This window comes from Battus philenor, unplaced genomic scaffold (genome assembly GCF_028537555.1).
Source record: "Battus philenor isolate CCGP_79_NKW_IND1 unplaced genomic scaffold, ilBatPhil1.0.hap1 SCAF_2, whole genome shotgun sequence".
Classification (NCBI taxonomy): Eukaryota; Metazoa; Arthropoda; class Insecta; order Lepidoptera; family Papilionidae; genus Battus; species Battus philenor.
In genome coordinates, this window is record NW_027181682.1 from 1,523,494 (window position 1) to 1,551,310 (window position 27,817).

Sequence of the window (27,817 nt, forward strand, 5' to 3'; positions counted from 1 at the left end):
CTGGTTTTTGGCAGCTAATGTAGCCTTGGACTCGACAAACGACCCAAAAATTGACACTGCCCTGAGTAGAGCATAGAATGACAAGGAATGGTCTGTTATCGATTTCGTTTAGGAGTTTCAAGACAGTGGTGTTTAGAAATAAAGGAAATAATGAGATGATGATGTTGAACAATGTTCTGGTGATAATTTCAGGAACCAAATCCAAAAATTTGCTCCGTAAGAGTATTATGTATAGTTTTCGTTCTCCTTGGTTTTTACCCAACATTAGTGCAGAAAATATTTCGAATTTTAATTGTGTTCAAGAAATCTACTGCGTGTAAATATATGGCGGCGTACAGCATTGGTGAAAATGATCATATTGTTTGTTACTCTTTATGTTTACTCAACATATATGCACACACTTGTGTTTCGTATTTGGTACTATGTGATAATGTTCGTATTGTTGGAACAGTTGGCCTAACACATAAATCATAGCGTTTCGAATTCATGCTTTAACCTTTCAGTGTATTCATCGCCACAAGTAACAACTAATGATTTAGAATTATTGCAAATGTACATTGTAAGTAGTTGATGAACAGTTTATGCTGCTATGATACGTGAACGATTGAAGGAGGCTTTCGAGTGGTGACCACGTGCAGGTTGATGCAACGTGGAAAGGTCTCTACGACGTAGACCGAAGACATAAGGTCGCCGGAAGACGCTGGATGCAGGCAGCGGAAGTCCACTTATTATGGCGATTTTCAGGGGAGGCCTATACCTTGCAGAGGGCGTATTTCGTCTGAAAAGAAAAAGGAGACAATTTCAAAAACATTCTCTATTCAAAATACGATAGATGAAATCTTTTATTGACATCAAGTTGACTTTAACATCTGTTCGGATAATAAATGCTAAGATCTGATATGAACATGCGAAAGGAACTCTCTGTAGTTATGTATGTTTTTAAAACAATGGTTTAATATATTTAATACACATAGAACTCGATCGTTTCCAAGGTGTGCTATATTCTATGAAGTCATTTACAATGAAGTGAGTTTAGTGTATAAACTTTTGCACCTCTAAATTTGATTTTAATTAATATAATGGTATATATACAAAGCAACCTCTAGTAGCAGAAAATATTAATAGCTCCGTGTAATGTGGTTTGTCTCGTCATTTACGCTGATACTTGTGCCGATGCGACGGCCGCGTACAAGTGTAACGTACATTAAACAACTCCATTCATTTGCGGGCTATCCAATTACGGATGTTTGCTGAGAGGCGAGCGTTTATATAAACGTAAACATACGAAACGCGCAATGTATTTAATTCATAGTAATTGATATGTTTATTCATCATGTCATGTTACGAGGGATACGATTTTTTACAATGGTATATTTATATAAAAATGATATCGCTTATCAGGTCAATAATATGTGATATTTATTCTTTGTTTTTCTTTCACACTGTTCTCCTTATTAATAATGCCTTTTTAAACTAAGTGTGAAGGTTTACTTTATGCTTTTAGGCATTATCTGACAGTCGACCTTTTTTGTTGATAAAAAAAATATAGGTATAATAAACAACATATCACTGTGATCAAAAAGTAAGGTGAAATTGTCATTTAAAACTTCCAGGCATTAGGAAGGCAGGTAATTTTTTTATTCCTAGACTTGTTGGATTGTCTATAACATTAGCTAAACATCTGTCACTTAATACTATTTATGATTTCCTTTTCTATAGAAGCATCAATATATGTAATAGAACCTTTCAGGCACGTGTCTGACTAATATTTTTTTATTATTTTTTTAAAATCATTATAAACATACATTTTTTTAACTATTACTCATATTATATTTTACTAGCTGATCCCGCAAACGTTGTTTTGCAAAAAAAATTAAAGTTTTTAATTAACAAATGTAAGATAAGAGTTGATCGTAGAGGGGTGAAAATTTAGGTTTGAATGTATTTTTGTATGCTGTATCATAATAAAATAAAAACCAAAAAATTGTCTAAAAAATTAAAAATAAAATTTAGGGGTGGACCACCCTTATCACTTAGGGGTATGGAAAATAGATAGTAGCCGATTCTCAGACATACTGAATACGCATGTAAAATTTGGTAAAAATCGGTCAAGCCGTTTCGGAGGAGTTCAAGTTCGAACACCGTGACACGAGAATTTTATATATTAGATTTTAGGTCTAAAAAATATAAATTAACATCTGAGACAACTCATGTACTACACAAAGTATAAAATTTAATGTTTTATTTTTTACCTATTTATTTATTTATTTACTTTATTTTACAGAAAGCTTACAGACTAATAACGAATTTTAAGATACAACAATTGCTTGCGACAGTTGCTAATTACAAGCTTCAACTTATATGGTATCATTAGCGTTTATATTGATTGATGTTAAACATACAAAAAAATAGAGAAAAAAAAACAGAGAAAAAAAAACAAAACCAATGACCCACATTTTATTATAACTGATGTTATGTATTATAAATCCCAAAGAATTAGCTACAAGTTGACGTACTTTATTTTAAAATAAATTATATTTACACATTACGCTAAAAAAATATAAACTTACTTTTGAGACACTATTTTTACTGCGCTGAGTGTTAACATTGTATTTGATTTAAGCGCAGATGTGATTGAAGCAGTTATTTAACATCTCGATGCGTTCCCAGGCGCTAGGGCTCCTGCAAACGGTTAGAGTGGCACCATATGGCCCCTAGATAACGGAGGGCTTACATGCAGCGACATCTGTTATCGTTGCTTTCAAGTTTACTCGAATTATAGACCGGTGTTGTATGTAAGCCGTGGTTTTGATCAGTCAAATATGTTCACGTACCTTACAGTACTAGTACTGATATATTAAAATGCCTTGTAATTTCTATGATTTAAATGAAAACTTAATAAAATCGTATTACAGTGTTAGTTATTTTTTAATTTATTATAAAGCTCCGGTATTTTTGTCCGGGGGAGAAATCTTCCAGGTGTCTAAGATACCCCGTCTCTGGGGGGAGGACAGGGTTATATGGGATTCCTACCCACTAAAACCCCTCTGTGATCGCTTTCTGCACGACATTGGAGATCGCGGTATTTCCCGCACAGGGATCATCATGTGATCATCCATGCCGCTTTGCTATTTTAGTTAGTCCGTCCCTCGTGGTGCCATCACACTGGTTCGAGACCACATCGATCCATCATCCATCTCAAAGTCGCTAAAGCTAGTGGGAGTTTAGGACCCCCACCCTAAACACTCGCGACTCCGAATACCCCGTTTTTAGTAGGGGATGTTCTTCCTTTTCTCCTATTCACCAGAAGGTCTGAGTGCCTCGTCTCCGAGTGAGATTGAACTTGGATTGCTCTACCATCTTAATGAAACAAATTTCTCTCACCATTAATATTACTCCCTAGACAGGAGTATACGAAAGGCCCCCAATAGTGCAAGTGGCAATAAAAAGTATAATTTATTAAACTGAAACTTTTGTATTTAATGGAATTTCCTCTGTGTTTAGCACTAATCGGTGTAACATAACTCCTGAAGATGCCCCGTGGAGGGGTGAAACACGTGTTGAGTGATTTGACGGTGGCAGTTGTGTAATTCTCATTGCTTGCCGCATACGCATTTATCAGCGAGCTGGCGGGCGGTGCACTTTGTTGCACGACTACCACTGCATGTGCGGAAGTGGCTAAATATTGGTCCTTTTCTTACTTGAAACTTTTGTTACAGGACGCGCGGTCCTTGACCGTCTGAGTGGTACAGTGATCAGCGCTCTGACGGTGACGAATGCCGGCGGACTGTACCCGCCGCCTTTGGACGTGGCTCCTTATTCAGTGGTTGTAGCAAATGCCAGTTGCGGTGACAATGGAGCCGAAGATTTTTGCCGCGACACGCCTGGAAAGTAAGGGTTTACATACCTTAATTGCACTTACACTTCTTTATGCTAATTAATTTAAAATAAATTGTCTTTGTTAATTAAAGTTTAGATCAGAGTTCCCCAATTTTTTTGTGTCGTAGACCCCTTGCCAAGCTTTTCCGTGACCCCCTACTTACCTGATATTGATTTCCTGTAAATTTATAACTGTAGTGAAGTTTAGTGTTAAAAACTTTAAAGTAAAAATACATGTTAATTTATACATTTATTAATTGAATTTAAATTAAAACTACTCAAAATAAAATTTTGTATCTGTTATGTAAAATATACGTAACATTAAATAAACATAAAATAAACTATAAATAAAATAACATAAGCAATAAGTCAATATTTATAGTGAGAATAATGAACCTGATGCTTTAATAATAAATTATCAATATTTGGCGTCAATTTTGTAAGGGTTAATCTTAAATCTCCTCGGCTAATGATGTCCAGTCTTTTTCTTTTTTTCTTCATTGGTACTTTTATAAATAATGTGAATGTTTTGATATTATAAGATAGTATGATGTAAGTAAATAGGTTCTATCAGTGTATGTGTTGAGATCCACTATGGTGTCCACCATTTTCATTTCATGAACCCCCAAATTTTTTTTCGCTGACGTTGACCCCCTTGCAGGTTGTCATATCATCACTGGTTTAGATAATTATAAGATTCTTACATTATAGTTACTGCTAGCCCAACCTAGATCAGCTTGCCTGGACTAATTAACCTTCGGATACTAGGATTCCAAGAAACGTGTAAACTATGACAAAACTGTACGACATATCACTTGGAAAAAAACATGTACTTCTAAGAACAAATTATCTTAGTGTACATGAAGGAACTCAAGTACAATAAAATGGATTTTAATACAAATATTTGTATATAAAACTTTCGCTAATTCTTCTCTTTATAATTTGATAAATCAACTAAGTAACGCGCTCTCTAAAATCACGAGGTAATCGACTGCCAGCACCATCGATCGGCGTCGTCCGAAGTTACAGCTTCCAAACGCCATCTTGTATCAAATTTAAGAAACTACGAACGCTCCGACGTATACATGTGGATTGGTTAGACATGTAAACGCTGTAAAATGTTTGGAAAAAACTTTACAGCCTTTAGATCTATTTTCGAACACCTTATTCAAAGTGATTACACTTATATATGTAAAAATAATTTATTTTTGCTATTTCAATGCCACAGACCGACAACTACTTTTCGTTTGGGTGTAGCATACATTAATAGATAGGAACCTGTATATATATATATATATGTGACATGACATAAACTTTAGTTTTGTGATCATATATATATGCCACTTGATCCTTGGATTAAGTCATTTCCTCGCAAACTTTTATAAATAATCTTAAAATTCATTGGTGTTACCAGGCGTGGTGTGGTGTGCGACGTATGTGAAGGTCTCGACGGCTCACCATCTCGAAGGCATCCTGCAGCGCTGGCGGTGGATGGTGACCCTTCCACTTGGTGGCAGAGTCCCACGCAAGCCAATGGTGAAGAATTTGGTCACATCGAGCTGGTGGCAACACTTCCTGCTGTGAGTACCCAAAATATATAAAAACTACTTTTATGTTAACGTATATATATTGATTCTTTCTAGAAACTTTAATTGTTGTAATGACAATATTTATATATATATATGTATATATATATATATATATATACATATATATATATATGTATGTATATTGAAACTAAAAGAATATATACAGGGTGGATATATGTCTCATTTGTTGTGAAATAATATAGGAAACACGCTATATATGTAATAAATAACGTTATGCTTATATAGTAAGAAAAATCTTTATCGAAATTCTTATTAGTATGTATATAAATTAATTATACCTAACTGTCTGTCTGTAGACATTGTACTGCTAGAAGTTATTAGACTGTCGCATTACAATAGATAAAAATAGTGTAACATATTTCACAGTGCTTTAAATGGAGTAATTGCATGTTTGAAAGCTTTAAGCTTTTTGATTATAAATAAAACACATTTATCCTTTTTAAGGCTTTACACATATGACTAATCTGCCTTTACGTGTGTTTCTTTTGAGGTTTACATGCTACAGTATATATTACCAAGAAAAATTGAAAAACCTTTATATTAAAATAAACATTGTTACGTACTGTGAGTTCTGAAACGAAATGAAACACCACTGGTTCACAAGGAGTCCTTTATTCACAAATCAGATGGTCACCCTACTTTAACATAAAGTATAATTTCACTTATCGATATCGATATTTTTGGGAAAGTAGGCGTCTTAGTAAATGTACTTGAATAATTAGTGTTAATAATAAACAGTGTAAAATACATAAATTAATAACATAAATCTATTATAATATTAAAGACAGAGATGTACCAACAAATGCTGAAGTTAAAATGACAATTTAGAATCCATATTATAAAGGAATATGTTTTTAGTATTATTTATTATTTATTATTTTTATTTATTTATTTAATATTCTTTATTGTACACGATAAGATACACAATATACAGATACAATAATATACAGAAAAGTACAATGGGCGATCTTATCACACAAGGCAATCTCTTACAGACAACCATAGTAAGGAAAAGATAATAGTAATTATAAAGGGTAGTTCACGTGTACAAAAAAATACATATTCACAAACAAATGAACATAAATATACATAAACATACATAGATATACATACTTAAACATACATACATATGTATGATATATGTATTGTCTATATTTGGAAACACAAGAGCAGCGAAAGCACAGTGGTGTAGGATTTAGATTTTCGATCGTAGGTCGCAAATTCCATTACATTATATATATAGGATTGCCATAATTCACAAATCATTTCTCAGTGGATGCTGCGTCTTTTGTATACTATAATATCACATTGCGATCATCAACTCACCTGCAAAGTGTGGAAGGTGGAGGTGTGGACTATTGTATATCCCCCATATATATCTGTAGGGGGGGCCTATGACTCGCAGTGCGTCTATGGAAACGACAACGACTACTGTAATAAAGATTTTGTGAAATTGACTAGAATATAAAAATACGACGGAGTTTATTTTAATTTTTTTGATAATTAGCGCATTTAGAAGCCTTATTCAAGTTGAAGTGTTGCTTATTGAGATAATTAAAAACAGTTTTACGATTATAAAATCGCTATCTCTTCTACTTAAACCTCTACCTTACTTAGAGCAACAGTTTTACAACTTCGCTTTGTCACTTCCGCTTTGTAAAGCAAAATTTATTAGGTTGGAAGCTCTTTCTGTGGTCGTTCAACGCGTGAAACATATTGAGTGTGATATATGATCGTTGAGTCATACATATTGTAGTTCAGCTTCCGTGACAGAATAGTAGCCAGGTGATCAAAGATCAAACTACTGTAAAAGTAGATAGCGGGTTCGATTCTCAACACGTACATAAATAAATGTAAGAAAAGGACCAATATTAAGCCACTTCACTCTGTGTTTGGCACTAATCGGTGTAACATAACTCGTGAAGATGCCCCGTGGAGGGCTGAAACACGTGTTGAGTGATTTAACGGCGGTAGTTGTGTAATTCGCACTGTTTGCCGCATGCGGCGGTGCACTTTATTGCACGACTACTGCTACATAGCGGAAGTAACTATTCATACATTAATCCTTTTCTTACTTTCAATACAACACATTTTCAAAGGCATCTTAACACTGATAACTAGAGACTCGTATATCTTATTTTGCGGAAGGCCTTCAGTAATCAAACTGAGGCACAAAAAAAGTGTGATAGTGGTACAACGAATTCTTCGCGACTTTTTTGCCAAAAACTCGACTGATATCATTCTGCAAGTACCGTATCCTCCTGATTTGGCTTCGTGCGACTTCTGGATATTCATCAGACTACAAAGGCCAATGCGGGGACTCCATTTTGGCATGATTGAGGACATGAAAACCGAATCAAAAAAGACTTTGAAGGCTGTATTCGAAAAAGACAGTCTCCACTGTTTCGAGGACTCAAAAATATAGATAAAAATATAAAATAAGTATAGATCAAAAATAAATATAGATAAAAATGAAGTGTTTTGATTAGAGCAATACTTAAGAATCTCTTTACAAATAAACTACATATAAACAATTATAAAATCTCTGTGTTTGGCACTAATCGGTGTAACATAACTCCTGAAGATGCCCCGTGGAGGGGTGAAACTCGTGTCGATTGAATTAGCGGTGGCTCCGAGCATAGCCCTCTCCATTACTCTCTGGTTGCTCTTGACCCTTCTTATGACGGCCGTCGTCGATCACGTCTTGGATCCTTATGTCATCAACGGCAACACACATTAAAACCTTCTAGCATAACTTACCCTTGTATTTATAATTAAAATTATAATTAATGATATATGTAAAAGAACTAAAGTATTAGCCTAGCAGATAAGCAATATTTTAGCGAAAGGGTTAAACTCGTGTCAAGTCCACTTTTGAATTGCCAATCAAATTGCCCACCTGTGGAGAGTGGGATCCACGTTGGGAAACACTGATCTATACGTTCGATGTTCAACTAAATTAAGTTAATGCATAAATTATTTATATTTATATTAATTTACTTTATAGGAGATAGACAGTAACAAAAGGCAGTAAGAAAGGGAAACAAACTTAGAAGCTTAGAAATATAAAATTAATTACAGTTGTTACCTTATAACTATCTCACTGAGAACACATAATGATTTATAGTCAAACAATGAAAAAACAATTAAAAAAAAAACATTACTAGACAGGGATCAAAGACTACGGTTTATACATTTATATTAAGTTTGTTTATATATTTATATTATGGTTTAAATTGCATTGTATGTACTCAATAATTTTGAACGAAATTGTTTTTTGAAAGATACGAGAGAGCACGAGAATATTTCAGTTGCTTAGTATTTTAAAAGAACTTACACAGGAACTAAATACCCATAAATTAAAGTCATAAGGTTCGTCAGACTTGATGGATCGCTAGGGTGACGTCACGTCAGCTCCGGCGCCAGACCGTATCGGTCGCAGGGAGCTATTAGACCCAGATAGGGCAGGAACGGCATTGACTCCGTTTATCTCGGCTATAAATCGGACGAAATAGCTGCGCTTGCGCCGGTGGATGTGACCATGATTTTACAAATCGCCGGACATTCCTTAATATGAGCAAAGTAGTTGAATTACAAAAATCGTTTGATAAAACGTCTAGTTTATATTTAGACTTATAATAAATATAAATCTTTATAAATGAAATAATTTTTTAACATATTTCTTTTGCCGAAATGGCTATAATTAAAAAAAAAAACTTATATCAATAGTTTGTTGTAGAGAGTTTAGTGTCGTACGTACAAAATGTTATATTTTTTCGTAATATACCTACATAAAGATATTATCTATGATAAAAGTTTGCTACAGTTTGGTCACCTTACAGTGGAGAATATAGGAACAACGAGGCACTCTATTTATTCATATAAAAAGGCCTAGACTAGTGGAATAAACTGTAGTGTGAGTACGTCGTTGTTAACTTGTTTCATCGATGTGTGAATACGGCAACCGCCGCACAGACACCGGCGCACAACCTGATGATGCCAATATGAAGTAGGAATGAGGAAGTGGTCACAAAACGTAATCTTAAAACCTGATTAAGGTTTCGTTAAAAACAAAAAAGACACCAATGATATAAGAACTTAAGATTTAGTTAGGAAATAATTTAAGTGACTTAGTAAACGAATAAAAAAAGTCGGATTTATTAAATGTAATTGTAAATATAAAGACACGGAGGCTGATGTCTGTGGAAAAAAGGTTTTAATTTTAAAAAAATGGTTACATGTGATAATGACATCCTGATCTCAATATATCTGTTCTCAAATACCTCGCGTGCGTCTTGTCTATCTATCTAGGTTGATAAATTACAAGAATAGGTTTTTCTAGACAACCATGTATCATCTTATCATTTAACATTAGGTAAGACAGAGGTCAAATGCTTTGTTTATAGTAAATAAAAAACATCTTGCACGATCAAATTAAAATTCGAACACAGATTTGAATTTGGAAGCCATCAGTAATAAAGTCGCTACCAATGTGTTGTGGTCGGAATTGTAAATTGCAAATTAATTTTATAATTTAATCAAGTGTTTACCGATTCGACTTAGCCGGAATGCCTGCATCCATTCCTTTCTCCATATTTTCTTATTTAACTCGCTTATTCCCTCTTATATTAAATCTAGATTTCTTTTCTTACGTGACTCACACGAAAAGTTACTTAGATGATTGAAGAACTTTAAATTGACTATTACCTGCTCATTCTACTATGTTTATAAAGAAATCTTTCACTGTTGTCGCTGTCAGGTTATGGAATTAGCTATTTAATGGAATCAGGCGTTATTTTGCGGAAGTCCATCCTAAGTAAGAAAAGGACCAATATTTAACCACTTCCGCACATGCAATGGTAGTCGTGCAACAAAGTGCACCGCCCGCCAGCCCGCTGATGAATGCGCATGCGGCAAACAATGCGAATCACACAACTGCCACCGCCAAATCACTCAACACGTATCTCACCCCTCCAGGGGCATCCTCAGGAACTATGTTACACCGATTTGTGTCAAACACAGAGTCACTCACTCAGTATTTTAATGCGAAATACACAACTGCCACCGTTAAATCGCTCAACACGTGTTTCACCCCTCCACGGGGCATCTTCAGGAGTTATGTTACACCTAATAAGACGTGACAGTTGTGTAATTCTCATTGACGACTCACGACTAACACTGCATGTGCGGAAGTGGTAAAATATTGGTTCTTTTCTTACTATGGAATTACTACCAAAACCAATTAGATGCACTAAACCACAGTCAGCATTTTTAAAAAATGGTCAAAGAGCACTTCCTTGCCCTCTAAAATAAGATATTGTGTAGCATCTCTTAATTATTCGTATTTATCTAGTGCCTTTCCCACGTAAATATTTATTTATATATATAAACACACATATATATGCATTTATGTATATCTAAGTATTCTAGTATGTATGTGTGTATTTGTATGTATGTACACTCTAAACTTCTCTCTCCTTCATGTCTCTCATCTCCATCCAAAGGTTGTCTAGTAGAGATCGCCTCGAGCGATAAGACCGCCTCTTGTACCATATGAATGGTTTCTTTTTTTTCTCTATTTATTGCCTATGGTGTACACAAAAAAGAAAACATATATTCTACACATAAATAAACTTGAAAAAAAAAATAATAGTTTTAAAAATTTCTTGACTAAAATTCATTGGATACGAGTGTAAACAGAATAAACCAGTTAAAGTTTTTATAATGCGGTCAAGTTTAAATAGAGAATATCTTGTTAAATGATCAAAGAATTCCACCCCGAAGGCGTCTAAGCGTGTTTATTGCGCAGACCCCAAACGGGGCGACCCATTCTTTTGCTGACGGGTGGTCGTGTTCAACTTAATTTATCGTCCATCCCCGACCCTTATCGGGGCAAGTGGCTGCTTTCTTATCTTATGTCCTTACTTGTTTCTTATTAAAGATATTGAATATATATAAATATAGAGTGACCCAACTTTCTTGTTCCCCAACTTCGAAAGTAAGTTCGAAATAATCGTAAGTCGAATTTCATACAAAAATAAATATTACGATATGATAGACATTTAATGGAATCAGGCGTTACCTCGGGGAAGTCCATTCTAAGTAAGAAAAGGACCAATATTTAGCCACTTCCGCACATGCAGTGGTAGTCGTGCAATAAAGTGCACCGCCCGCCAGCCCGCTGATAAATGCGTATGCGGCAAACAATGCGAATCACACAACCGCCACCACCAAATTACTCAACACGTGTATCACCCCTCCACGGGGCATCTTCAGGAGTTATGTTACACTGATTACTGCCAAACACAGAGTCATGGTAGATATATATGTATATATTATATAAGCAAATATAATGGCTTTTATTTCTTATTTTTAATTGTTATTATTTTAGATGGTTAATTAAATAACTACATACATAAATAAATATATATATATATATATATATATAAACATTATTCTGTCTTATGGTCGATTATCATCTGAACCACTGATATTCATTGCCGTCTCTTGATATCAACGAGTGTAGTGGTAGTGCTTTTTGTTTTTATAAAAACCAATCTAATTTTGTTTGGACAGTTTGTTTTTTATTCTTGTTATAAATTTCACCATTACAGGCAATTGCTTGGTGAATATTGCGTTGTACCATCGAAAATCTGTCGTTGTCTGTGTTGTCTCAACAAGCGTGCAAAATTACATTAGATATATATGTGACGAAATGTATAAAAAATTGAAACGTTTTTTAGAAAAAATTTTATGCAATTTTTAAGCCATCTTCAGAGAGACAGGGACTTTATTTATGTTTTAATTTTATTATTATTAATAATCTTACAATCTCTCATGATTTTTTTATTATAAGTTAGTATTTTATCTATAGTTTCTATTACTTTTATTTCTCTTTCTTTATTTTGTGCATTTTTTACTTTTATGTCTTACCTTTTTAATTACCGATTTAGTAGTAAATACACCAGTACCTCGCTTTTCGTCATTTCGTTTTGCGTTTTTTTTCGAAGTTGCTTCGCTGCTTAATTAGTACTAATTTTCAGTGTGTGTCGTTAGATTTATGAGGTTGCGTTGTTTTGGGTTCGAGTCTAATTTTTTTACCGAAATTTTCTAAAAGGTGGCAACACTTGTTTCTAATTGCGTCATGCCATCAAAACTCGGGGATTCCGTTTCTAACTAAAAATGACGTAATTTGAATACAGTTTTATTTTCACTTTGTTTTGCTAATTTTAGAGTTCAGTTTCAATTACGTAGTGTGTTGTGCTTTGAAAGTATTTACATAAATTTTAAATTACAAATTGTGATATAAGTTTTCATTTATATCATATCATAAAAGCTTCATTGAAAAAAGTGGTAAATGGTGATTTTTATAAAACTATGAATCCTTAAGCGATCCCAAACAATAGCACGAGTTACCCCACGTTGGGGCAAATACCTTTTCGTTATAATGTATCGTCGATACTGATCTACAGTTGCATCGACGTAATGGGTCGGTGGGGCATTTAAATCATTGTAGTAGTGTGTCCATATCTTTAGAGATATTCTAGAATTTATTTTGAGTAAATATTGTTATTATTTTTCCTCCCTTATGAAGTAGGATAAGAACCAAGAAGAAGAAGATTTATTCATTTAATAATTAAATAAATTTTAGAGAAGACATATGCCCCGCTGTGGGCATCTTTTTACTTAAAAGTAGAGAACCAGATTTAAAATCAAAGGAATTATGTATATATATATATACATATATATATATATACATATATATATATATACATATATATACATATATATATATATATACATATACATATATATATATATATATATATACATATAGATTCCCCGTGGAGGGGTAAAACACGTGTTGAGTGATTTGACAGTGGCAGTTGTGTGATTCTCATTGTTTGCCGCATACGCATTTATCAGCGGGCTGGCGGGCGGTGCACTTTGTTGCACGACTACCACTGCATGTGCGGAAGTGGCTAAATATCGGTCCTTTATACTTAGGATGGACTACCGCAAGGTAACGCCTGATTCTATTAAATATTTTTGATAATACTTTTATAATGCGAACAGCCAAGTATATAACTTGGGAAACTTCAAGTCAAGATTGAATAGGTTTCTTCTATGTAAACTTCTACCATCGTAGACCTCGTCATCGCTCAACAGAGGCGGCTTAACCTATAGTGGAGTGTGTGCAATGAACACAGGAGCCGCCATCTCAGAGGACCTCCTGATGGCGGCAGCTAAACAGAAGTTCGATATATTTCGCTGTCTATAAAACTTAAAACACAACACGAAACATGAACTATAGCGGTTCGCCGCTTAGTTTCGCAACAGAGATGTGCTGCAGGCATAAAAACAATGAGTGCTATTCTGCCGTCATAAGAAAGACAGTAGCTAATACCATACTGTAAGCTATACCTACTCATAAAATAGCTTGTTGGAATATGAGAAAACTTTCTTGTTACGACGGCAGAGTAATAGTTACAGCCGCGGGGGAGGGGTAGGCTTAGGGGGTGCCAGGGTTTCATTGCACACGAGCGCTACACGAGCTAGAGCCGCCCATGTCATCCTCTGCTTTATTGATGGCAAGGCTTTATATAATAAAACGCCGGTTGTGAGGTTCGAACAGAACTAACTTTTTATTTACGTTCAGAAACATACCTACATTTCACTTTATAACAATGACGGTAGGAACACTATTTTCCGTGTTGGGTAGATCCCCTAATTACCTGATATTGATTTCCTGTAAATTTCTAACTGTAGTGAAGTTTAGTGTTAAAAACTTAAAGTAAAAAGACATGTTAATTTATACATTTATTAATTGAATTTAAATTAAAACTAATCAAAATAAAATTTTGTATCTGTTATGTAAAATATACGTAACATTATATAAACTATAAATAAAATAACATAAGCAATAAGTCAATATATTTAGTGCGAAGGATGAACCTGATGCTTTAATAGTAAATTACTTAGAAATAAATAGCACTATCGTGGACCCTCATTTTCACTTCATGGACCCCCAAATTGCCCTACCCCTACCCCCTTGCAGGTTATCATAGACCCCTAGACGTCGATATAGACCACGTTGGGAATCACTGTAGTCGCTTATGTATAAAATAAAAATAGTCAATAATCCAGTTTATTTACTTGAAGAAAGATGTACCGTATATTGTTATCCATCTTGTACAACATATACTGTAAACATTTTTCATCCACAGTATGTAAACATTGCAATGAGTACAATATATAATATCTTGTAGCGTTTTCTCGCATGTAATAAATGAACCCCACTCTTATATGTCATGTCACCACAACCAGACGTGAAGCAACATAAGTTAAAATCATTTAAATGTCAGCGAAATTAGTACAATCGCGCACGACATTTATTTTGTTATTTAAAATAATTAACCCAGTACGTTGTGCGCTTATTTCACGTAAAAGAATTTGGGTGAATGAATACGCGATTGTACATTCGTGCACAGAAGTGTGATAATTATTTTAATTAAATTTTTAATGACTTTTTATAATTATAGCTTTTACATTACGTTTACCTAAGAATAACTATGTAATATAATAAATAAATTTGTTGAACAGAAACCACTCGGACGCGAAACTGTCTTGCTAACATGACTTTTTCATATGACTTTTATTAGGCTTCCTTTTAACTATCGGAAGAAACTTTTCATATTTATCAATTTATGTAAATATTTACCAACACATATTTACAAACAGACTCTGTATACAAGCAGCATGTCTAAGTAGTCTTTATTTCAGTTTACATATACTAACAGAGTATAATGAATTTTATTTTCTATCTGTTGATGATAATATAGAAATTAAATCAAAAAACTTGAGACTAATTTATTCTAGAATGAGTGTGATGCTTCAAGAAGTAATGTACTTCACGCGCCCACTGCAAGGCTTAGGCGCCACTTCCAAGTCTACAGGCTTGTGGTCGCCTCTCAAGAACCTTTTGGCTCCAACTGCCGCCGTTAAACGTAATAAGATAAAATAATTGGTATATATTTATATACCTGCAAGTGAGCAATGGCTCATTATTCAGAATGAATTGTCTTATTTTCGTATGTCTGACCCCTTAGGTAATAGGATGACGCATTTAAAATATACTACTTGTACCCAAGTAATGTGGGAATGTTCTAGAACAATTTGTTTCGCTTCTATAATCATCCAATAACGAAGTTTTAAAAAGCCAGTTTGAACACGTTACATTAAAATTGAAGTCTAAAAAAATCCATATTTTTAGTGTCTCACTCACTCACACACACAGCCTCGTGTGTGTGTATGCGCGCGCGTGTGTGCGTGTATGTTTGCGTTTGTGCGTACGTGTTTGTGCGTGTGCGTTTGTGCACACGCGCTCGTGTGTGTGTGTATGTGTGAGTGTGCGTGTGAACATGTGTTAACTAGACTGACTTACTCCGAGATTCACTAAGTAAAATGGCTTTCTGGTGATGGTTTATATATATTGCAACTATTTATAATTTTAGGCATGTGAACACTTCATTGTTATTTTCTTAATTAGGTTAGGTATAGTGTGTTTTAAATTTAAAAATGTAACCAAATTTTGTTCACTTGCTACAAAAAACGGTTACGTTTTATCATACGTAAAAAAATAATATTTAGCAGTTATGACAGCGACAGTACTTTTTAAAATCATTGACCGTTGGAATAAAGTTCATGAAAGGGCAGCTATTTATCGCCTTCTTTCTTGCAAGTAAAGGTATATTTGTACCGTCACATGATAAAGTGAATAATTTAAAAATATCTGATAATAATCGATTAACTTGTGTGAGGCCATGTTACTCTAAGTACACTTTAAAGTATTTGGAATATGTTTAAACGACTTATGTGTGCGTGACGTCATTAAAAAGCCTTAATAAGAGTTCAGAGAGATTTTTAATATAGTACCTCCATTAACATCAATCAAAAAACAATTTTTTTTTGTAAGTTTACATCTATGAACAAAAAGGTACAGAAGGATTTTTTTTTAATTTTTTTCATGGTTATGTTTATGAGGTACCTAGTTAGACCCCTGGTTGGACATGGTCTTTAATGACATAATATTTTTTGGTCTTATTCCAAGGAATATATTGTCCTTTTCAATAACTTATTTTTATAAAGTCATAATCGATTTTAATATCGATTTATTAAACGCGCAAGACGCCCGAGGGCGGAGATATCTTGATCAATTCCAGATAAAGGCTGATGATAGATCGTAGGCGGCTTGCGTCTATATAACTTATTAAGAAATCTCCTCTTAAATGATTTAAGTTTATCTTTAACACTGACTTAATATAACACAGTTCATTTTTATTATAGTTATACATATATCATCTTGCAACCACTGTAATAAAAATGTCAATAGTATATATATTTTTATGTCAAAATAAACAAGTATATGGTTTTTTTTTTAATGTGATAACTTGAAATTAAACTATGCTTGTTTATTCTATTATATTTATGAAGAAATCTTTTGCTAGTATCGATGTTAGGTTATGGAATGCATTGCCAGAAACAATAGGACGCGCTAAATACAATTTTCACTTGGACCACTATGTTAATTTTTGTTCGATTTACTTGTAAATATCAATTCTGTCATCTAATCTTGCAGAATAATGTTTTATTTAGTTGTTCTTATACCGTAAGGCACTGAGATAAACTGTGCATTTTATACCATTGCAGGATCATAATTGTTACTTATATAATATTACTTGTATTAATTTTTATTATACAGGCTGATTGAAAAATAAATTAATTAAAGATGTGAATGTTAAGCTGCGCTGTTGGTATAAGATACACTGTCCAAAAAAAATATTTAAGAAATTATAAATATCTTTGTAATATGATGAAGAAAAAGCATTCAAAATTAAAATCAATAAATGTTAACATTAATTTTTTTATATATCTCTGCAGAATTTGTACTGCCAGAAGCTATAGGCTTGTCCAGTTTTAATACAAAAATACATACTTTAAAGTGATCACACAGGACTAAAAGAGGTTTTGGGAGCTTCTTGAATGCTACTCATACAAGTTGGAGTTCGGCAAGTGAAAGAGGGAATTAATTAAACTAGAATTTTTTTATATATCTCATTTAATATAAACATTTTTATTGATGTATTTATATTAACAATAAAACAATTTTTATGGCCGCATTCAGACAACACTTATCACATTTAAGGCTTTTATCATTATTATATCGTCCAAAAACATATCAAATATATGTCTGACATATTTGATATGTACTTGAAATATCTAACAGATAGCACAAATCTATTCTAGAAAATTCCGACATAAACATAATGATTTAAGATGAAATTATCTCACAAAATAAATTCTAAAATAGAACTTTGAAATACGTATAGAAATTTATGGTACATATTAAAATATATAATTACATTTTTTTACAAATAATTTAATGCCTACATAGAAGGTTCTCACATTTATCCCTTTGATACTATTCTCATTGTTGTCCACTTAAACTTATTATTGTAATAATAACTAATGCGTAAATATTAAAATAATAACATGCATGCAGTTTAATCTAATCTCATTTTATATAGCTACATCTGTGTAACCGTAATTTGCATTGTATTTAATTCATGTCCAAATACACTAGATGGCGTTAGTAGTCGTTTGAATGGCGATATATGTTCTGTCTTATAGCATACATGGTTAGAGATTTTCTTTGGAATTTTGACCCTCATCAGGTGGATCGATATAGTTAAGGGGGTAACGCGATCTTTGAGGTCTATTGCAATGGAGGTCCATAGGCTGAAAACAAAAAGAATTCTAAACACATTTAAAAGTTCATCAAAAACATATTAACTTATATCTCTTAAGTTATATTTCTCCCTCTTCTTTCCAGCCGATGGACGCCCCCTGCGAAACATAGGCGTCATACAAATATCTTTTCGTACTTCTATCTTATTTTTGGGATATGTACTTTTATTTTCTTTTAATGCTTCTCTCTATACTTCTATTTCAGCGCGCTTCTTTCATTCATCATATGTTATTTCGTACTTTTTACTTTCTTTCTACACTTTTTCTACCTTTTATTTGACCCTTTCATTCTTCACATCGTTCCTAAATTTTACGTTTCTTTAGCTTTTATTATTTTATTATTTATTTACCTTTTGTTTCTATTTATTATTTTTGCCGCGATTTCCTTGCAAAATTGACGGTATGTTGGTTCCTTCTCTCCGTCATTTATTAGGGAGGCTATAGTATCCTCGAAGATATTCGTGATCGCAGATCGTCTTTCAAAGATCGCAATGATGACTTGCCTTGCGCTGTCAGCTTCCATCTACTTCCAGGGACTTTACCTATGTCATCGATACATTTAGTGGGGGGACCTACCTAGGCTGGTGGTCTCATTCCAGAACCTTTCGACTCCAACGCAAATCGATTGCACGAGGAATGTAAATTTTATTTACAAGCACTTTTGTAAATGAAGCATCATTTGAAACGTTACAATGTAATATGATTTCTATAATAATTATAGGTTACGTCATTAAGATAAACGACTTAACATATTAGATAATACAAAACGCTATCTAAAATTAATATTCATTTATATCAATAAGCATTATAGTGACAAACTAAAGTATATAGATATGTGTTCAATCTGGCGCGGGGTGGGATCTGAATATCCCTGCTATGACATCAGTATCTCCCTTCTTTAGAGCTATAACGAGTGTTAAACCAATCACTGCCCCTGACAACACTCCGACCACAACAGCCAGGAGCCTCTGTGCGAATGACCACTTCGAACACGTCCAATACTGTTCCCGTACCACACTGGAAAGATAAAAAAATTAAAACTTTACACATGTATAAATAATACTTTTTAAAAATAAAATACTTAAAACGTTTACATCTATTTACAATCATTCTGTATTACGTTATCACTTTAAAACAGTGATTCCCAAAGTGGTCTATATCGACCCCTAGGGGTCTATGGCAACCTGCAAGGGGTCTACGTCAGCGAAAAAAAATATGTCGACTGTCGACATATTTTACAGAAAAACCGATTGATTTGTTACCGCTCCGGCATTGATTTGTATACTAGATGGCAAAAGGCTGTTGATAACAAAGGTGAATATATTGTTGATCAGAAATAAAAACTTGTTAAAAATGTAGTCGTGTGAATATAACTTAAGAAAGCGACATTACTTTCCGGTGCCCCTAATATTTACATACCTGTAAACTGTATTACATATATACGAATAAATAACAAGTGCTATACAATATACTATTTTAGAGGTCAAGGAAGTGTTCTTTTATCACATTTTAAATATTGACAGCGATTTAGCGCATCTAATTGGTTTTGATAATTTATACAACAACCTGACAGCGACAACAGTGAAGTATTTCTCCCTAAATTTAGTATTAGGCACAGCGCAAAGTAACATCGCTTTCTTAAGTTAAATTCACACGACTATATATATTAAATTTATTTTTATATTTATTTCTAATCAACAATATATTCACCTTCGTTATCAACAACCTTTTGCCATCTAGTATACGTCATCCAAGTACGTGATAAGCTACCAAACGACAATCATATATCGACATGCGCAGAAACTACATTACTTTCTAGTCCCTCCTATACAGTGATTCTCAAAGTGGTCTATGTCGACCCCTAGGGGTTTATGACAATCTGCAAGGGGTCTACGTCAGAGAAAAAAAAATTGGGGGTCCATGAAATAAAAATGGGGGTCCACGATAGTGGATCTCAACACATACACTGATAGTACCTATTAACTTACATCATACTATGTTATAATATCAAAACATTTACATTATTTATAAAAGTACCTATGAAGAACAATTATTATATATGTTTATAAAATTGTGTAAGTTGTAGGATGTTAGTACTCGCTTTGTGGTCGCAATAAATTTTGAACTTGTAAAAACATGGGAGTCGCAGTCTCAGAGCTTCGCTACCTTGCACTGACTTGTTCAATTCGTCACTCTAGAAATACGAATGTGGGACAAATACGTTTATTCGTTTCCTGAATCTTGAAAAGGAAAGCGCTAAGAAAATTTTTTTTTAGAAATATAAACAGATAGTATATCACACAAATTATAGTGACCCAGTGTTATTTTGTATGAGAGTGCTGGAGAAGTTAGAAATTTACAGGTAATCAATATCAGGTAAGTAGGGGGTCTACCCAACACTGAAAAACATGGCAAGGGATCTACGACACAAAAAAGTTTGGGGAACTCTGCTCTAATACAATGAACAGGCATAGTCGATTTCAAGAAATTAACTGTCACAAAGACAGCAATGGATTAATAGCAACCGAAATTTCTCAAATGCATAATTTGATAAAAACGTAGTTGTACGGCCAATTAGTGTTAACAACATGCGATAGGACATCGTGGTCTCGTCGAAGCTTTATCTGGAATAAGGAGATTCGTAAACGAACTATATTGAGCAACATAGGTTCTATTCTCAAGTTGTCCAGATCAAATAATGCTGGAACTTGAAGCCTTTTTTTAATGACCTCCATTTTTGCGTGTCTCTTTTTTTCCTATTTATATGACAGGAACTCTTTTAACAGTAAGTTTTTTATAATTATTTTTTATTGCATTCCTTTCTCTCGTTCTTAACAAACTATACTAATATATCCTCTGTCAAATGGCATTGGACGTGACATATCGCTCGTACGGATTGAGGACAAAAGGTTCTTGAGTGGCAGCCACTTGGACCGAAGATATAAAGTCGCAGGAAGTTGCTGAATTACGGCAGTTTAAGACCAGATATGATGACAATCTCTGATGAAGACCTACACTTTGCAGTGGGTGTCTATCAGCTGAAAAGAAGATGATCATCAACCCTTACACACATCTCCCTTCTTTCTTCACCCTATTCTTTGAAATCACATTTAGTTTAAAAAATATTTTTGCTAATTTTTATTTATTATATTGCTTATCGTTTCGTTTTACCCGACCGATATCAACTTTTATCTTTATTTATCACCTCGTTTTCAATTCTGTGACAATATCTTAAGAATAAAATGACAACGTTCTATATCTACCATAAGAGAGACGACACTCACTCCCTACCCTTTACTCCTGTTTCATTTCTCCCTCTCATTTTTCTCTAGTGAATAAAGAGTAGCTTATCTTGAAGCCTTTGAAGTTATGGATGGTAAACGAGAAAACAGCAGGATCTTTACTTATAACAGTCAAGCGATCTTGTATACGGAGCAGCAAAGACAATATTTCTGCTGGTGAATGCATGACCTTATTAATGTCATCAGAACAAAGGTATATGACAATCAGGATGTTATACAACTAAAATAAAGATTTATGAAATTTAAAACTAACTGCTAGTAAGGCATACAACAATGTGTGAAACATAACATCTACCTTTTTAATAGTGTTACCATCTTCATTAGATGTATCCGTTGAAGTTTATCATTTTTAAATTGTCTTTATCGATAATATATTATCGTATGTTAACACCGTTGGCCTTTACGTTTATCTGTAGATTGTGGTACACATTGACGTACATTCGCTTAGATTATGTTACTTAATCCATAATTTACTGTTTTCATTGAATAATTCGTATGATTTAATACGTACAAAGTCTAATATCTATTTATTTAATATAACTAACGTGTTAAGAAGATTTTTGGCTAAAATAAATTGATAATTGAATAATTTTAACCATAGTTACAGCTTTATCTGCGTGTATATCAGAGGAAAATTTTTTTATCTATTCTAAGATAAATTATTTTGATTAGGCTGTAATACATCATCATATAAAATATTGTCCAATAGTGGTAAACCAGAATTAGATTTGTGCTGGTGGCAGGTTAGGTACTAGGGTTACTTCTGCTTCTTCTTCTTTTCAACTGGTCGCCCACAGTAAGGCTTTGGCGCTGCTTGAATCTAGCAACTTCTCGTACTTAGTGGGGAACCTATCCATGTCGCATCTGCCAGCCTGTGACCCAAATGACCATCGGTCGCACGAACTATATGCCCCACACTGCCACTTTTTTTTTAATGGTCCCCGCTGTTGGGGACCTCTCGTTCCCCTATCTCGTGTGGGACAGGGGCTTTTTATTATTAGTAATTTATTCATATTTTTTATTATTATCATTCTTCTCTTTCATGTATCATCTTATCTGTCGTACTGATTCTTTCATTCTACTATTTTCCCAGTCTTACACTACCACTGCAGATGAAATACGTAGGTGATCTTTGTTATTCTGTGAAACTCCGAGCCTAGCACTGTCTATTGCTCTCTGGGTGATCGTAAGCCTTCTTATAAGGCCCATCGTATGTGACAATTCGGATCCGAATATCCGATGTCGAATGTTATCATTGAAGGATCGACGTCTAATGGCCGCCACTACACTTAAAAATAATTGCGGTGGCAATGTTAACTGTTCGGAACTGTTGTCCGAGGTAAACTTTCGAATTCCTGCAGCAAGAACGCGTTCTAGATCTCTCATTTCTATCAACGGCTAAGACAAATATCGTTAAACGTGCACCCTTATACAGGATGTATGAACTCCGCAATTTATATATTAGTGATATTGATATATTCTCGTGCTCTCTCGTATCTTTTAAAAGACAATTTCGTTCGAAATTATTGAATACACAAAATACAATTTAAACCTCATTGAAACGTGACGGCTTGCTGTGACTCGTAATTATTGCGGTGTGATATGCAGAATGCGATGGAACTTTGATCCCTGTTTAGTAATGTTTTTATTTGTTTTGTCATTGTTTCGACTATAAATCATTAAATGTTCTCAGTGAGATAGTTATAAGGTAACAATTGTAATCAATTTTATATTTCTAAGTTTGTACTTTCTTACTGCCTTTTGTTACTGTTTATCTCCAATAAAGTTAATAAATAAATAAACCCATATCATCATCATCACCTGCACTGGTCAAATACCTTTATCTTCAAACATAGCGGGTATTTTATACGGGGTACAATATTATATAATACATACATTGCATATTAATTATATATGATTGCCACTGCTCATAACAGATTAACACACAATACCACATAATACCACATTATTATCGCCAAACCTCCTGTCAGGCATGGCGATTGTGGTATATCCCCCCATAGACATAGGTGAAATGACTATCATAAATGTATTTATTTATTTTTCTTCTTATGTGTGTATATATATATATATATATATATATTCTTTTTTGTAAATTATCGTACACCCGCTGTTATCTCTGGCGTGTAGATAAGATAAACCGCAGGTGAGACAATCCATTAAGTTTCATATCTACGTATTACATTTTAACAAAAGTTTATTCGCGGATTTTAGAGATAATTTGTATAAATATGAAATTATCCGGTATAGCAACGTGTTACAAGTTAAAGTAGGCTGTAGGCAGCGCGCAAAAAGCCGCTGAAGCCTTTACATTCTATTGTGAAGACCACAGTTCAATAATCGCAGTGTAACTTTGTAAAGGCTTTCGGATAAGATGATTTTAGGTTAGAAATCTATAGTACAACACTATGTCCAATAGTGGACATCTTGGCTAAAATGATGATGCTATTATAATTTTATTACACCTCTCTTTTTGAGGGCTTCTCGTTTTCCTATTTCAAATCTTTTTTAGAGATTTGTTTCGAATAATTTTTAAGTAATTTTTTTATTAGCGTCCTCTTCTGTCGTTCTTCAAGTTCTTTTAATATATCTTTCTTATCTTTTATTTTTTTGCATATTCTTTAAATCTCTCTTTTCATTCATAATCTAAAGTCACAATTTAATTCACATTTTATTATTTTTATCCTTTTTTCTATTATTATTGTTTCTTTATGTTCAAGTTCGAATTGTGTTTGATCATAGTATACATCTGGTATATAAAACTTATAGAAAAACCTTATTAAAGGTCATGTAGTTTGACCCGACAGGTAGATCAGAGAGCGTGCTAAGATAAAATATTAAAAAAAAAACTGAACACGACTGTCAACCTTCTATTACTGAAAGGAGAAGAATATACAGGGTGATATATTAAACGCTTAAAAGAGATGAATGTAGTTCATTTGTCAGTAAAAAGCTATAAGCTTTTTCACATATAAAGTATAAAGTCAACACTTTGAAATATCTTAAATTATTTATTATAATGCGACAATCTAAAAACTTCTGGCAGTTGTCTTCAGGGAAGAAAAGATACCAAAGATATAATTAGAATATTTAGTAATCATAATTAAAAAAAATCTTTTTTAATACATTATCATAATGTTGTTTATTATTTTTAAAATCATTGATTTTCAATAAGTTGCACTATTTTAATTGACAGTCAACGAGGTATATTTTCATTCCAATAAATCTACACCTAGAATCAATCATCCTGTACACGTTTGTTAATTTAGAGCAGGGGTGAGCAACATGCGGCCCGCATTTATTTTTAAAATTAAAATTTATTTTATCGATTATCTCTTATCTATATATTATTATAAAATTAATTATAATAAAATTGTAGTACATACTAAACCGATACAATTAATACAAAATGATCACTGATCCAGAACTAGTAATGCACAATTAGAAAGCTGCATATGTAATCTACCATCAATTCCGACTTATTTTCAGGTTGTATCGAAAAAAGTGTGTTTTTCATTACAAATTTTCTTTTGTTTGTTTAGATATTTTGCATTAAAATTTATATGTAAAATCTCTACTTTTTTAAATTCTATTGTTTTTTTATCGATAAAGTTTTGTAAATTATTAATAAGTGTTAAATTATGTGTGGCCTGTCCAAAAAAATAAATTCAAATTCGTTGGTGAGAATGGATTCCGTTTCTTTATTTTTTCAGTGCGATCCAAGTTAGATTTATGTTTTTTTTTTATTTTATACATATATTTTTTTATGTATGTTTGTATATATGTACACGTTAATTACTTGCTACATATACTTCTTTTACTTCCATACTATATTTGTCTGTAAGAAATTGCCTCGTGTGATAAGACTCGCCAATATATAAATATAGTACCCGGCCATGAATATTGCACATCGACATTTGGAAAGAGATTTTCTACTTCGTAGAGCACTATCTCTGTTCCACACTACTTATGTGACATTTTGTCAATCGTATTTCGTGCGACAGAGATAGTGCCGAAATTAGCCGATTGTCTCTTTCCAAAAGTCGATGTGCAATATTTATCGCCGGGTACTGTAACTATGTATATAGGCGTAGATTTATTATCTAAATATCGCATGAAACACCTTCACACACGTTATCAGCTAGTCAACTATGTCAATGATTTTAGCACGTTTAAAAAAACAATACTACAATAATATATCTTGGTACTTCTAGTGACCGATTCAATATATATAATACGTACGTAAAAATTAAAAGTTAAAAATTATTAATTTGTTTTTAATTTATATATATATATAATTAATATATATACACCAAAATGAGAGATTTCAGAAATAATAAAAGACAACATATTTTTTAAATTAGTATTACTACATATTTAAATTATTTTTTCACCTGTCACTGCAGAATTTGTGCTACCACAAGTTAGAATATACTGTTATAATTTTATACAGGATGATTAGAAATAGCTAATGCTTAAAGCTTTTTGCTAACACACCAGATATAGTTGTTTCAACCTATAAACCTTAATTGCAAGGTATAAACCTCCCCCGAAGACATATATGGAAGGATATAACGTAATCGCCATGCTTGGAAAGAGTTTGGCGATCACAGTCTAATATTGTGATACACATAGAACGCTGCTATCCTATATAATTAATGCACAAAGTATGAATTATATGATTGTACCCGAGAATAGAACCCGTGATCTACGATTGCAAGTGTCAGTTACCTTTGGGCTACCACTGTGCAATTATCTATACATTCACTCTTTTAAAACTTATTTAAATACACAATCACCCTGTAGAATCAAAAATAAATACCTTAGTTGTAAAAAAGCGGAGTTTATACAGACACCTATGCTTAAAAGGTAGGTTAAACATGTTTGTGAAACTAAAACTGTATAATATTTTAAAAGAAATTTATTATTAATTTGATGTAATTATTTTTGTAAAAATAGGTGTAATAAGCAATAGTGATTACGGTATCATTAAATAGGTGATAGTATTTTTTAATAATAAAACAGAGAATATATTAATTTCGTCAAGTGACACTGGTTTAATAATAGATTGCACTACCTTTCTTATCTGAAATGTAGATAATTTAATATCAAAGTAATAAATCAAAGTCCAACCTAATTCTGTGAACGTTATCTTTGATGATGATAATAGATTACCATCACCATTTCTGTTAAAAGACGACCACTGTTGGGCATATGTCTACAAGAAAATTTTCCGAAAGATTTGTTGGAAGCCAAGATCATAATATAGTCTTCTCTTTAATTTATAGACGGCTGTCACCATGTCCCCCCTAGTGGGAGACAAAGTGTTGCCATATCTTTTTAAGATAAACATAGATTTTTGAGCAAAATTATAAAGGAGGTCATAAGTAAGAAACGTGAAATTAAAAAAAAATTGAAACTACTATGATATACCAAAAGGTTGTAGCGAAGAAAGAGATGCTAGATGTGAATGGAATGTAAATAAATAAAAAAAACGGTAAGAGAATGAAAGAAGAGAAAAAGTAGAAGATAAAAGAAATTGAAAAAAAAATAAATGAAAATGACACCGTCATAGATGTAATAGAAGAGTACAAGAGACTTCAAAAACGGCGCTAAAAAAATCTACAGCGACAAAAGATCAATCTTAATTCTTACACGATTCCTTCTTAACCCGTCAACTGCCTTTGGACATATCTGTACGAACTTCCCGGATTCGTACTGGTCAGATTTTCCCGAAATAAAGTAGGCTATATTATATTTAATGACCTTATAAATACAGTTTAAAGTCGCTCACTTTAGATGTACAGACCACAAGGTCATAAACAATAATATTTCATTAAAAAAAAAAAAACTATTTATTTATATATATATATATATATATATATATATATATATATATATATATATATATATATATATATGATAAAGGCGTACCTGGTAGGCGGTATAACAATCACATCGTTTACACTATTTAAACTTCCAACATATGATGAATTCACATAAACAAAATCACTGCTTTTACTAGAGACTTTCGGGGTTCCCCTTTTATCTCCGTACGTCGAGTCCCGGGGGTTCCCCTTCATGTGGATCCCAACATCAGGTAGACTCGACCCAGGTCTTGCCGGCTTCGACATTTTTACAATCACATGACCAATGTCAAACTCTCGACGTTGCGAAGGTAACTGACTCGATGTACTATCG

The 27,817-nt window shown here is 33.1% G+C and overlaps 2 protein-coding genes across 2 annotated transcripts in view; one reads left to right on the forward strand and one right to left on the reverse strand.

The window, feature by feature from the left end:
* The window catches only part of wb (wing blister), a 242,419-nt gene that overhangs the window by 54,948 nt on the left and 159,654 nt on the right, over nucleotides 1–27,817 (forward strand). The window contains exons 2-3 of the mRNA XM_068765113.1: nucleotides 3,720–3,891; nucleotides 5,294–5,459. Of these exons, the coding sequence (XP_068621214.1) occupies nucleotides 3,720–3,891; nucleotides 5,294–5,459 (338 nt within the window). The remainder of the gene's footprint in view (nucleotides 1–3,719; nucleotides 3,892–5,293; nucleotides 5,460–27,817) is intronic.
* On the reverse strand, nucleotides 18,703–27,783 carry LOC137922194 (uncharacterized). Its single transcript, XM_068765111.1, has 2 exons — nucleotides 27,551–27,783; nucleotides 18,703–19,313 (listed from the first exon to the last, which is right to left on the reverse strand). Exons 1-2 carry the CDS (start codon nucleotides 27,748–27,750, stop codon nucleotides 19,136–19,138), a joined length of 378 nt encoding a protein of 125 aa, XP_068621212.1. The 5' UTR covers nucleotides 27,751–27,783; the 3' UTR covers nucleotides 18,703–19,135.